The sequence below is a fragment of the Pseudophryne corroboree genome, chromosome 8, assembly GCF_028390025.1.
Source record: "Pseudophryne corroboree isolate aPseCor3 chromosome 8, aPseCor3.hap2, whole genome shotgun sequence".
Classification (NCBI taxonomy): Eukaryota; Metazoa; Chordata; class Amphibia; order Anura; family Myobatrachidae; genus Pseudophryne; species Pseudophryne corroboree.
The window spans coordinates 388,153,770-388,166,230 of record NC_086451.1 but is presented as its reverse complement, the minus strand read 5'-3'; the positions used below and the strand labels follow the sequence as shown (position 1 = coordinate 388,166,230).

General features: G+C 49.3%; 1 protein-coding gene across 1 annotated transcript in view; it reads left to right on the top strand.

Moving 5' to 3' along the window:
- Positions 1-12,461, top strand: part of SPTBN4 (spectrin beta, non-erythrocytic 4) — a 331,378-nt gene that overhangs the window by 27,925 nt on the left and 290,992 nt on the right. Inside the window, exons 6-8 of the mRNA XM_063937686.1 lie at positions 5,622-5,713; positions 5,795-5,875; positions 9,828-9,943. Coding sequence (XP_063793756.1) covers positions 5,622-5,713; positions 5,795-5,875; positions 9,828-9,943 — 289 coding nt within the window. The remainder of the gene's footprint in view (positions 1-5,621; positions 5,714-5,794; positions 5,876-9,827; positions 9,944-12,461) is intronic.

Here is a 12,461-nt window from a genome sequence, read left to right as displayed (position 1 = left end):
CCAGTCCTCTATGGTGGTATGGTCTGATTCTGCCTCCTCGGGGTCCCCGGCGGTACATTCTCATAAACGTGCGCTTGCAATTATGCAGGATGACACGGACACCGACTCTGACGCTGCAAATGGTGATGGGGAGGTGTTGCGGGGGACGGCATCACTTGCCAAGTGGGTGCAGTTGATGATTGAGGCTGTTAGGGATGTTTTACACATTTCGGACACAGCTCCGGAACAGGTGGAGGAGGCCTTCTTTACAGATAATAAGAAGCCTCCCCTCACCTTCCCGGCATCCAAGGTATTGAATGCTATCTTTGAAAAGGCATGGGAAACTCCGGAAAAGAAATTCCAGATTCCCAAGAGGGTGTTGGTGGCTTTTCCCTTCCCAGAGGAAGATAGGAAGAGGTGGGAGTCCCCGCTGATAGTCGACGCCTCTGTATCCAGGCTGTCCAAACAGGTAGTTTTACCGGTCCCGGAATCTACCGCCTTAAAGGACCCGGCAGATCGCAAGGTGGATGCTACGCTGAAATCCATTTACACGGCTTCGGGGGCTATATTGCGGCCTACTATAGCCTGTGCTTGGATTGCTAAAGCTATTGCCAGGTGGTCGATCACTCCGCAGGAGGAATCGTCTACGCTGGACAGAGGTGACGTTGATTTGTTTTTGCGTAATATTCAGGATTCTGCAGGGTTCCTGGTGGATTCCATGAAGGACCTGGGTTCCATGGCTGCGGGGATCTCCTCCATGTCAGTCTCGGCTCGCAGAGGTCTCTGGCTGCGCAACTGGTCTGCGGTCGCGGAATCCAGGAAGTGTGTCGAAGGCCTTTCGTACAAAGGTCAGGCTCTATTTGGGGAGGCGCTGGATGTGTGGATTGCCACGGCTACCGCGGGTAAGTCTCCTTTTCTCCCCTCAGCTGCACCGGCTACGAAGAAGACCTTTTCATCTAACACGTCACAGTCCTTTCGGGCCGCGAGGCCTAGAAAGAATAAGCCTTCGAACACCTTCTTCAGAGGCGGTCGTGCCAAAGAAAAGACCAGAAGCCCGCTTCTGATACCCCTAAGTCCTCCGCATGACGGTGGACAGCTAGGCCTGGAAGAAGGTCAGGTGGGGGCGAGACTCAGGCAGTTCAGCCACGTCTGGGTGTCGTCGGGTCTGGACCCCTGGGTTCTGGATGTAGTGTCCAGGGGGTACAGACTGGAGTCTCAAGAGCCCTCGCCTCACCGTTTCTTCAAGTCAGGCTTACCAGCTCTGCTGGCGGACAGGACAATTCTTCTGGAGGCCATCAGAAAATTGGTGGTGTCAGAGGTCATTGTTCAGGTCCCTCTTCAACAACGGAACAAGGGTTATTATTCGAACCTTTTTGTGGTACCGAAACCGGATGGTACGGTACGGCCTATTCTAAATTTAAAATCTTTGAACACTTATCTCAAGGAGTTCAAATTCAAGATGGAATCTCTGAGAGCTGTCATTTCAGGGCTGTCGGAGGGGGAGTTCCTGGTGTCCCTGGACATCAAGGATGCTTACCTCCACATTCCAATTTGGGCGCCGCATCAAGCTTATCTCAGGTTTGCGCTGATGGACGATCACTATCAGTTCCAGGCGCTGCCGTTTGGCCTCTCACCAGTACCAAGGATCTTCACCAAGGTGATGGCGGAGATGATGGTTCTCCTCCAAACAGGTGGTGAACATAATTCCATATCTGGACGATCTCCTGATCAAGGCGTCATCCAGGGAGAGGTTGTTGCGGTCCATCGCACTCACGACGCAGCTTCTCAGGAAGCACGGTTGGATCCTGAATCTTCCAAAGTCTCATCTGGAGCCGACAAGGCGGCTGTCTTTCCTGGGAATGATCCTCGACACGGAAGTGCAGAGGGTTTTTCTCCCGGCGGAGAAAGCGTTGGTGATTCAAACAATGGTCCGGGATGTCTTACAGTCCCAGGTTTCGGTTCATTAATGCATACGCCTTCTGGGAAAGATGGTTGCCGCCTACGAGGCTCTGCAGTATGGCAAGTTTTATGCTTGACCTTTTCAACTGAACCTCTTGGACCAGTGGTCGGGCTGTCACCTACACATGCACAAGAGGATACACCTGTCTCCGAAAGCCAGGATTTCACTCCTCTGGTGGCTACAACTTCCACACCTTCTGGAAGGGAGAAGGTTCGGAATTCAAGACTGGATCCTGTTGACCACAGATGCAAGTCTAAGAGGTTGGGGAGCGGTCGCTCTGGGGGAAACCTTTCAAGGACCATGGTCGGCTCAAGAGTCACTTCTCCCAATAAACATCCTGGAACTCAGGGCCTTCTACAAGCAGCACACCTTCTACAGGATCGGGCTGTTCAGGTGAAGTCGGACAACGTGACCACAGTGGCCTACATAAACCGACAAGGTGGAACGAAGAGCAGAGCTGCTATGGCAGAGGTGTCAAAGATCCTCGTCTGGGCAGAAAGGCACGCGGTGGCGATGTCGGCAATCTTCATTCCGGGCGTAGACAACTGGGAAGCAGACTTCCTCAGCAGACACGATCTCCATTCAGGGGAGTGGGGCCTCCATCCGGAGGTGTTCGAGGAGGTAACCGGTTGGTGGTGGGTTCTTCACGTAGACATGATGGCCTCCCGCCTCAACAAGAAGCTACGGAGGTACTGTTCCAGGTCAAGAAACCCACAGGCAGTGGCGGTGGACACACTGGTGACACCTTGGGTGTTCAAGTCAGTGTATGTGTTCCCTCTGATACCAAGAGTTCTTTAACTCGTGAGAAGAACGAAGGTTCTGGCAATCCTCATTGCTCCGGACTGGCCAAGAAGGGCTTGGTACGCGGTCCTGCCGGATCTTCTGCTAGAAGATCCACGGCCTTTACCCCTTTGGGAGGATCTGCTTCTGCAGGGGCCGTTCGCTTATCAAGACTTTCCGCGGCTTCGTTTGACGGCATGGCGGTTGAACGCCAGATCTTAGCTCGGAAGGGTATCCCGAGTGAGGGCATTCCTACCCTGATACAGGCCAGGAAGGGGGTGACGTCTAAGCATTACCATCGCATTTGGAAGAAATATGTTTCTTGGTGTGAGGCCAAGAAGTTTCCAGCGGTGGAGTTTCAACTTGGTCATTTTCTCCTTTTTCTGCAGGCAGGGGTGGATATGGGGCTGAGACTGGGCTCCATCAAGGTCCAGATCTCCGCTTTGTCCATCATCTTCCAAAAACAATTGGCTGTTCTTCCTGAGGTTCAGACCTTTTTGAAAGGGGTTCTGCACATTTAGCCTCCCTTTGTGGCGCCTACGGCTCCATGGGATCTGGATGTGGTGTTGCAGTTCCTACAATCTGCTTGGTTTGAGCCTCTACAGGAGGCTGATCTCAAGTTTCTCATGTGGAAGGCGGTCACCTTGTTGGCCTTGGTTTCTGCGCGACGCGTGTCGGAATTGGGGACTTTATCTTGTAAAAGCCCCTATCTGATCTTCCATGAAGACAGGGCGGAACTTAAGACTCGTCCACAGTTCCTGCCTAAGGTTGTGTCGGCTTTCCACATCAACCAGCCTATTGTGGTGCCAGTGGCTACTGACTCCTCAATTAATTCAAAGGCCTTGGGTGTAGTGAGGTCTTTGAAGATTTACGTGAAGAGGACGGCTCGTCATAGGAAAAGTGACTCTCTGTTTGTCCTCTATGATCCAAAGAAACTTGGATGTCCTGCTTCTAAGCAGTCCATTTCATGCTGGATCAGGTTCACTATCCAGCATGCTTATTCCACGGCAGGATTGCCGTGCCCGAAATCCGTAAAGGCCCACTCAACTCGTAAAGTGGATTCTTCCTGGGTGGCTGCCCGGGGTGTCTCGGCGATACAACTCTGCCGAGCAGCTACTTGGTCTGAGTCGAACACGTTTGCCAAGTTTTACAAGTTCGATACTTTGGCCTCTGATGACCTCAAGTTTGGTCAGGCACTGTTGCAGGAGCCTCTGCGCTCTCCCTCCCGTACTGGGAGCTTTGGTACATCCCCATGGTACTAATGTGGGCCCCAGCATCCTCTAGGACGTTAGAGAAAATAGGATTTTGGTTACCTACCGGTAAATCCTTTTCTCGTAGTCCGTAGAGGATGCTGGGCGCCCGCCCAGCGCTTCGTTTCCTGCATTGGTTTTATAGTTCAGTGTTACCTGGTTCCTAGGTAAGTTCTGCGTTATTTACTGTTTCAGCTGTTGCTGAGTTGTTCCGGCATGTTGGCCGGATTTTCATGATTGTGTGAGCTGATATGAATCTCGCCACTATCTGTGTAATTCCTTCTCTCGAAGTATGTCGTCTTCTCGGGCACTGTTTCTAGACTGAGTCTGGTAGGAGGGGCATAGAGGGAGGAGCCAGCCCACACTATTAAACTCTTAAAGTGCCAATGGCTCCTGGTGGACCCGTCTATACCCCATGGTACTAATATGGACCCCAGCATCCTCTACGGACTACGAGAAAAGGATTTACCGGTAGGTAACCAAAATCCTATTTTAGGCCATTAAAATATGGGCATTACTAAGTACTGCTTTTTTAGACTAAATGTGCCCAGCATTACTGTGACCTAAACCAGGAGTATGACCGCAGTACCAGTGTGGGGGGCACTCAGTTGGAATAAAACTGGCTAGCTCTGTAGTACGGGTATTCCACATGCTGCCCTCCAGCTGTGCCGTGTCACAGTTTTAGAATGCCCTAATAGCAAAACTGTGGCAGGGCATGCTGGGATATGTAGTTTCACAACAGCTGGAGGCCATGTTGAATACCCCATATATAGTATACTGCCTGCGTGGATGAAAATTGGAGGCTGCGTATTAGATGTGCGGGCTCGGTGAATGGGTGTCGTGGACACCCACGAGTGGGAACAGTTCCTGTTGGTCGGCATGCCGACCGTCGGGACAGTGAGGGGGCGGGATGTAGGGGGAGGTCATGTGACCATTGGTCTCCTGACCAACGGTCACATAACTACATCCCCTTCACTCTGTGTTGCCCAATATACAGGATTCCTAAGGAATTGATTTTGACGAAGAGGAGGAGGAGGATAATTGATGGCGGTGATGAGTTTGAAATTAGATCATAATCAGCCTTTGAATTCTTACAGTGATTAACCCCCCCCATCATGACCATTTACACATATCAATATCATTAATACCTCCGTATCAAAACAAAATCAACCCCTGGAACCTAATAATGATTCATGCCCATCCTCATTAACCTCCATCAGAATAATCATTAACCCCCACATTACCATATTCAATACAACATCCTCTTTGTTAATTCTTTCTTCCCTCTGCTATAATTAATGGCACACACACCTGTAATTCGTTCTCTCCCTGCTGATTCTTAGCTCGTATATAAGCAGTAAATAGAGGAGGAAATGTCCAAGGTTTCTTTCTGGTCATTGATTGGCTACGAAATTGCACGTTGCGGCCATGACATAGCCAGAGCGTATACTCAAAGCCAGTCTAGGACACAGAGCAGCAGCATGGTGTGCCCTTGCTGCAAAAGCCCCTGTATGTCTTGGGAGTGTTTTAGTTATATAAAATGAATATGTAACGTAGTTCATGCAATATACATTTGTGTACGGAATTTGTCTTATCGCTTACATGAGTACACGGTTCCCTCTGTGATGGGAATGTCTCACACTTCCTGACAGATCCAAGTAATAAAGATAGAAACTGAGGACAATCGTGAGACCAGGTCGGCAAAGGACGCCCTCCTCTTGTGGTGCCAGATGAAGACTGCAGGGTGAGTTCTGGGCATTTTATCACACGGGGGAGTGGATCAGTAAGTACATATATATCAATGTATCATTCTGTGTGTTTACAGTTATCCAGAGGTCAATATCCAGAACTTTACCACAAGCTGGAGAGATGGCCTGGCATTCAGTGCGCTGATCCACAGGCACAGGTACAGTGCTCTTAGTCTTATCGTCACCACACATCATTATGTGTCAGCATCAGATAGAGAGCAACATCGCCTAGAAACTATCATCATCATGTGTCGGCATCAGATAGAGAGCAACATCGCCTAGAAACTATCATCATTATGTGTCAGCATCAGATAGAGAGCAACATCGCCTAGAAACTATCATCATCATGTGTCGGCATCAGATAGAGAGCAACATCGCCTAGAAACTATCATCATCATGTGTTAGCATCAGATAGAGAGCAACATCGCCTAGAAACTATCATCATCATGTGTTAGCATCAGATAGAGAGCAACATCGCCTATAAACTATCATCATCATGTGTTAGCATCAGATAGAGAGCAACATCGCCTAGAAACTATCATCATCATGTGTCGGCATCAGATAGAGAGCAACATCGCCTAGAAACTATCATCATCATGTGTTAGCATCAGATAGAGAGCAGCATCGCCTAGAAACTATCATCATCATGTGTTAGCATCAGATAGAGAGCAACATCGCCTAGAAACTATCATCATCATGTGTTAGCATCAGATAGAGAGCAACATCGCCTATAAACTATCGTCATCATGTGTCGGCATCAGATAGAGAGCAACATCGCCTATAAACTATCATCATCATGTGTCGGCATCAGATAGAGAGCAATATCGCCTATAAACTATCATCATCATGTGTCAGCATCAGATAGAGAGCAACATCGCCTAGAAACTATCATCATCATGTGTCGGCATCAGATAGAGAGCAATATCGCCTATAAACTATCATCATCATGTGTTCGCCTCAGATAGAGAGCAACATCGCCTAGAAACTATTATATATTGGCAATCTGAGTGACAGCGAGGGTTCTGTAGGGCCCCGGATTACAGGTGAATGTGAAGACGCCCCATTTGCTCCACGTTAAGATGTATCTGCACACTGTGTTTCTGCAAAAGGCATTTTCAGTTGCATATTAAGATACGCTCAGCCTTCAGTCTAGCGTATGGCTATGTCTGGAGTAATGATGCGTCATCAACTCCACAACTTGTCCCCGGTGTATGTATGTCTTTCTTTTCCCTCTGAGAGATAACTGATTTCAAGATTGGTGTAAACTCAAAAAAGAAAGATGCCAGTGGAGGGCACATAACTTGCCCCTGCGCCCTTTTACTGTACTGCACTTGCATGTTAGTAGACACCCCTGTCCCAGAGCAATGGGCCGCGTGAGTGGTGTGTCATTATTGTTACAAGACTTAACTTTATGTAACATACTTAGTGTTCACTCTAGGGGCAGGGCGCCGGAGTCCGGACTCTGAGGGGCACAAGCCGCGCGCGTGCCAAAAGGGGCGTGGTCATGCAAATAGGGGGCGTGTCCCATATACGTACTACAAGTAGGCGGTTCAGCCCACAGACGGGGGGCGTGGGCGGCCGACGGCGTCACTGTTGGGGGCGTGCCCAGCACCTACGGAGGTGCTCGGCTTCCCCCAAGCTCTCTCAGCGTGAATGGATGCCGCGCGCATGCGCACGGCATCTTTACACGCTGGGAGGGCAGGAAGCGGGCGGATGTTTTAGCAGGGCGCCGCAGAAAGGGCAGGGCGAGTTTTTATCTTAAAAAATCGGGCAGGGCGCGGCTCCCTGCTAAAACAACCTAGCGTGAACACTACATACTGTAAATGCACTTACATAATGCGGCCCATACATCTAAGCGGCGAGCCCCTGAAGCCGAAAGGCGGACTCTGCGATTTCTCTGGGGATCGGCAAAATACAACATATTAAAAAATCCCCAACTTGACAATTCCACACACCCACCCAAATAAATGACCTTAGGCGGGTGTGTTTCTAGCACTGCGTAGAGCCCTAGGAGAAAAAGAAATCCAAAATAAAAACTGTGTGGGCTGCACCTCCTCTTAATAACCAGCCCTAGGCCTTTAAGCCTAGGCTGGTAGTGACAAATCCGTGGATAAAAAGAGCGTGGGGGTCCCACACATTTTTTCACTAACTAGCACTAGGCTGAACCAGCCGGAGGTGGTGACACAATAGCAGGGAAGCTTGGCATGGGGTTCTCCTGCCATTTGGTCAACCAGCTTTAGACTGGCCAGGAAGTGGCAACATTAGCAGCACAGTGATCAGGTCTGAATTACCCCTATGGACAGAGTGGAAAGGTTTCTTCTCCCCTGCACTGAGCAGCTGTGAGATGTGCTGGTGTATATAGTGACAAATTATGGAAACCGGTAACATAACACTACACATTGGAGGTAATTCTGAGTTGATCGCGGCAGGAACTTTGTTAGCAGTTGGGCAAAACCATGGGGGTCATTCCGAGTTGTTCGCTCGTTATTTTTTTCTCGCAACGGAGCGATTAGTCGCTAATGCGCATGCGCAATGTCCGCACTGCGACTGCGCCAAGTAAATTTGCTATGCATTTAGGAATTTTACTCACGGTTTTTTCTTCGTTCTGGTGATCGTAATGTGATTGACAGGAAATGGGTGTTACTGGGCGGAAACTGGCCGTTTTATGGGTGTGTGCGAAAAAACGCTACCGTTTCTGGGAAAAACGCGGGAGTGGCTGGAGAAACGGAGGAGTGTCTGGGCGAACGCTGGGTGTGTTTGTGACGTCAAACCAGGAACGACAAGCACTGAACTGATCGCAGATGCCGAGTAAGTCTGGAGCTACTCAGAAACTGCTACGAGGTGTGTGGTCGCAATTTTGAGAATCTTTTGTTCGCAATTTTAAGACGCTAAGATTCACTCCCAGTAGGCGGCAGCTTAGCGTGTGTAAAGCTGCTAAAAGCAGCTTGCAAGCGAACAACTCGGAATGAGGGCCCATGTGCACTGCAAGGGGGGCAGATATAACATGTGCAGAGAGAGATAGATTTGGGTGGGGTGTGTTCAATCTGCAATCTAAATTGCAGTGTAAAAATAAAGCAGCCAGTATTTACCCTGCACAGAAACAAAATAACCCACCCAAATCTAACTCTCTCTGAAAATGTTATATCTGCCCCCCTGCAGTGCACATAGGCCCTCATTCCGAGTTGTTCGCTCTGTAATTTTCTTCGCATCGCAGCGATTTTCCGCTATTTGCGCATGCGCAATGTTCGCACTGCGACTGCGCCAAGTAAATTTGCTAAGAAGTTTGGTATTTTACTCACGGCATTACGAGGTTTTTTCTTCGTTCTGGTGATCGTAATGTGATTGACAGGAAGTGGGTGTTTCTGGGCGGAAACTGGCCGTTTTATGGGAGTGTGTGAAAAAACGCTGACGTTTCTGGGAAAAACGCGGGAGTGGCTGGAGAAACGGGGGAGTGTCTGGGCGAACGCTGGGTGTGTTTGTGACGTCAAACCAGGAACGAAACTGACTGAACTGATCGCAGTGGCAGAGTAAGTGTCGAGCTACTCAGAAACTGCTTAGAAATTTCTATTCGCAATTTTGAGAATCTTTCGTTCGCAATTTTGCTAAGCTAAGATTCACTCCCAGTAGGCGGCGGCTTAGCGTGTGCAATGCTGCTAAAAGCAGCTTGCGAGCGAACAACTCGGAATGAGGGCCATAGTTTTGCCCAACTGCTAAAAAATTTCCTGCTGCGATCAACTTGGAATTACCCCCCATTGGTTCTGGGATTTACAGAGTAAAAATCATGCTGCAGATAATACAAAGGGGGATATTCAATTGTTTGTAAAGTCAGTTGTCTATTTTTTCCTATCTAATAGACAGGGAAAATCAGACACCCAACCGACTTTGCAAACATTTGAATTCCCCCCAAAGCGTTTAAGGTTTAGAGGAAATACTTAGCATAACTGAATGTTAAATTTCACAAGATTCCATCTTAAAAGTTTCCATACCCAAGCATATTCATAAGGATTTATGATTCCCCTGATGTCATGCATGTGTCTTGCACTTGTCGCTGCCGGACCAATCTTTCTCCAAATGTTATGACGTTATCCACCTTTATTTATATATTTATAGGCCGGATACCATTGACTTCAACAAGCTGACTAAGTCCAATGCAGCGTACAATCTCCAGCAAGCCTTTAATACAGCTGAGCAACAGCTGGGTCTGATCAAACTGCTGGACCCTGAAGGTGAGCATCTAGTAGAAGATTATTTATTGGCCTAGTTGGTTGATATAAGGGCATTTGGATCCAGTGTTGGACAATAAGGGTGAGTGACCATTAGACAGTGCTTAACCATGAGTAACAGCGGCTGTTAGCGCATCAAGCTGGTGGATAATGAAGGTGACTGTGCTTTAGAACCACGTACTTCTGGACTCTCAGGGACTGATTCTGAGTCATACGCTGCTGCAACTGCTATAGTGTCTTTAGCCATAGTCACATCTGTAGCTTTATGCTAATGTCAGCCCTTGCCGTGGTGTGCATCAGTACGTCTGACCGTGCAAGGACTGGGTCACCCACTTTGAGTGTCTTTAGATGCCACCATCAGTTGCACAATAGGCGCTTGTACCATCCACATGCTGGGTGCAGATTTTCTGTCAGGGTATGGCCTCCTATGCGAGCAGCTGTTATGCAGCATGCCTGCCACACTTCCATAACATGCCTATAAGACAGTGAATCACTCAATACAAGTCCAATACATTTATCAATTGCTACTGCGACTCTGTACGTGCTCTCTATGGAAAGCATGCCCTGTGCGGCTCTGTGCATGTTCACTGGAGAAATCATGTATTGTGCGACTCTGTGCGTGCACAACGTGGAAGGCACTGCACTGTGCGCCTCTGTGTGTGCTCACCGTGGAAAGCATGCACTGTGCGGCTCTGTGTGTACTCACCGTGGAAAGCATGCACTGTGCGGCTCTGTGTATACTCACCGTGGAAAGCATGCACTGTGCGGCTCTGTGTGTACTCACCGTGGAAAGCATGCCCTGTGCGACTCTGTGTGTACTCACCGTGGAAAGCATGCACTGTGCGGATCTGTGTGTACTCACCGTGGAAAGCATGCACTGTGCGGCTCTGTGTGTACTCACCGTGGAAAGCATGCACTGTGCGGCTCTGTGTGTACTCACTGTGGAAAGCATGCACTGTGCGGCTCTGTGTGTACTCACCGTGGAAAGCATGCACTGTGCGGCTCTGTGTGTACTCACCGTGGAAAGCATGCACTGTGCGGCTCTGTGTGTACTCACTGTGGAAAGCATGCACTGTGCGGCTCTGTGTGTACTCACCGTGGAAAGCATGCACTGTGCGGCTCTGTGTGTACTCACCGTGGAAAGCATGCACTGTGCGACTCTGCATGCTCAACATGGTAAGCATGCCCTGTACCACTCTGTGTGTACTCACTGTGGAAAGTATGCACTGTGCAACACTGTGCATGCTCACTGTGGAAAGCATTCATTGTGTGTGCTCACCGTGGAAAGGATGCCCGGTGCCACTCTGTGCTGTGTCGTGCTCACCATGGAAAGTATGCCCTGTGATACAGTGTGCATGCTTACAGTGGAAAGCATGCAATGTGTATTTTTACCGTGGAAAGCATGCCCTGTGCGGCTCTGTGCGTGATCACTCTGGAAAGCATGCCCTGTGCGACTCTGTGTGCTCACTGTGGAAAGCATGCACTGTGCGGCTCTGTGTGCTCACTGTGGAAAGCATGCACTGTGCGGCTCTGTGTGCTCACTGTGGAAAGCATACCCTATGCGACTCTGTGCGTGCTCACCATGGAAAGCATGCACTGCGCGGCTCTGTGCGTGATCACAGTGGAAAGCATGCTCTGTGTGACTCTGTGCTTGATCAAAGTGGAAAGCATGCCTTGTGCAACTCTGTGCGTGCTCACCATGGAAAGCATGCACTGCGCGGCTCTGTGCGTGATCACAGTGGAAAGCATGCCCTGTGCGACTGTGCGTGCTCACCATGGAAAGCATGCACTGTGTGGCTCTGTGCGTGATCACAGTGGAAAGCATGCACTGTGTGGCTCTGTGCGTGGTTACAGTGGAAAGCATGCACTGTGTGGCTCTGTGCGTGATCACAGTGGAAAGCATGCCCTGTGCGACTGTGCGTGCTCACCATGGAAAGCATGCACTGTGTGGCTCTGTGCGTGATCACAGTGGAAAGCATGCACTGTGTGGCTCTGTGCGTGGTTACAGTGGAAAGCATGCACTGTGTGGCTCTGTGCGTGATCACAGTGGAAAGCATGCACTGTGTGGCTCTGTGCGTGATCACAGTGGAAAACATGCCCTGTGCGACTTGGACACATGTGTAATTGAAGAACGTTGACCATTTGCACAAATACTGACATTGCGTGCAACGCAGAATTGGGCTCTCAGTGTCTTTTAGAACATCAGACAGGAAGTTAAATTATTGCCCAATTCTGTTACATGTAGGGGGCTGCATTATTATTCTTTGTAGACTGATAGTTATCCTGCTAATGCTTCTTACATGACTTTGCTTTGAGTCAATCATTGATCCACTGAGTCTTATGGTGCCCATACATTTGTGCGATTGAGCGCGATGCGATATCGTGCTTCGATTTTCCTTGAAGCTCCCTGTGTGAAAAATCGCATCAAAGTGTTTTTTTGTGCATTTGATGCGCATACAATCATGCAATTTATCACATGCCCCTTGTGACCAGGGTGGAGGGGAATGCCCAGGAAGTGAGC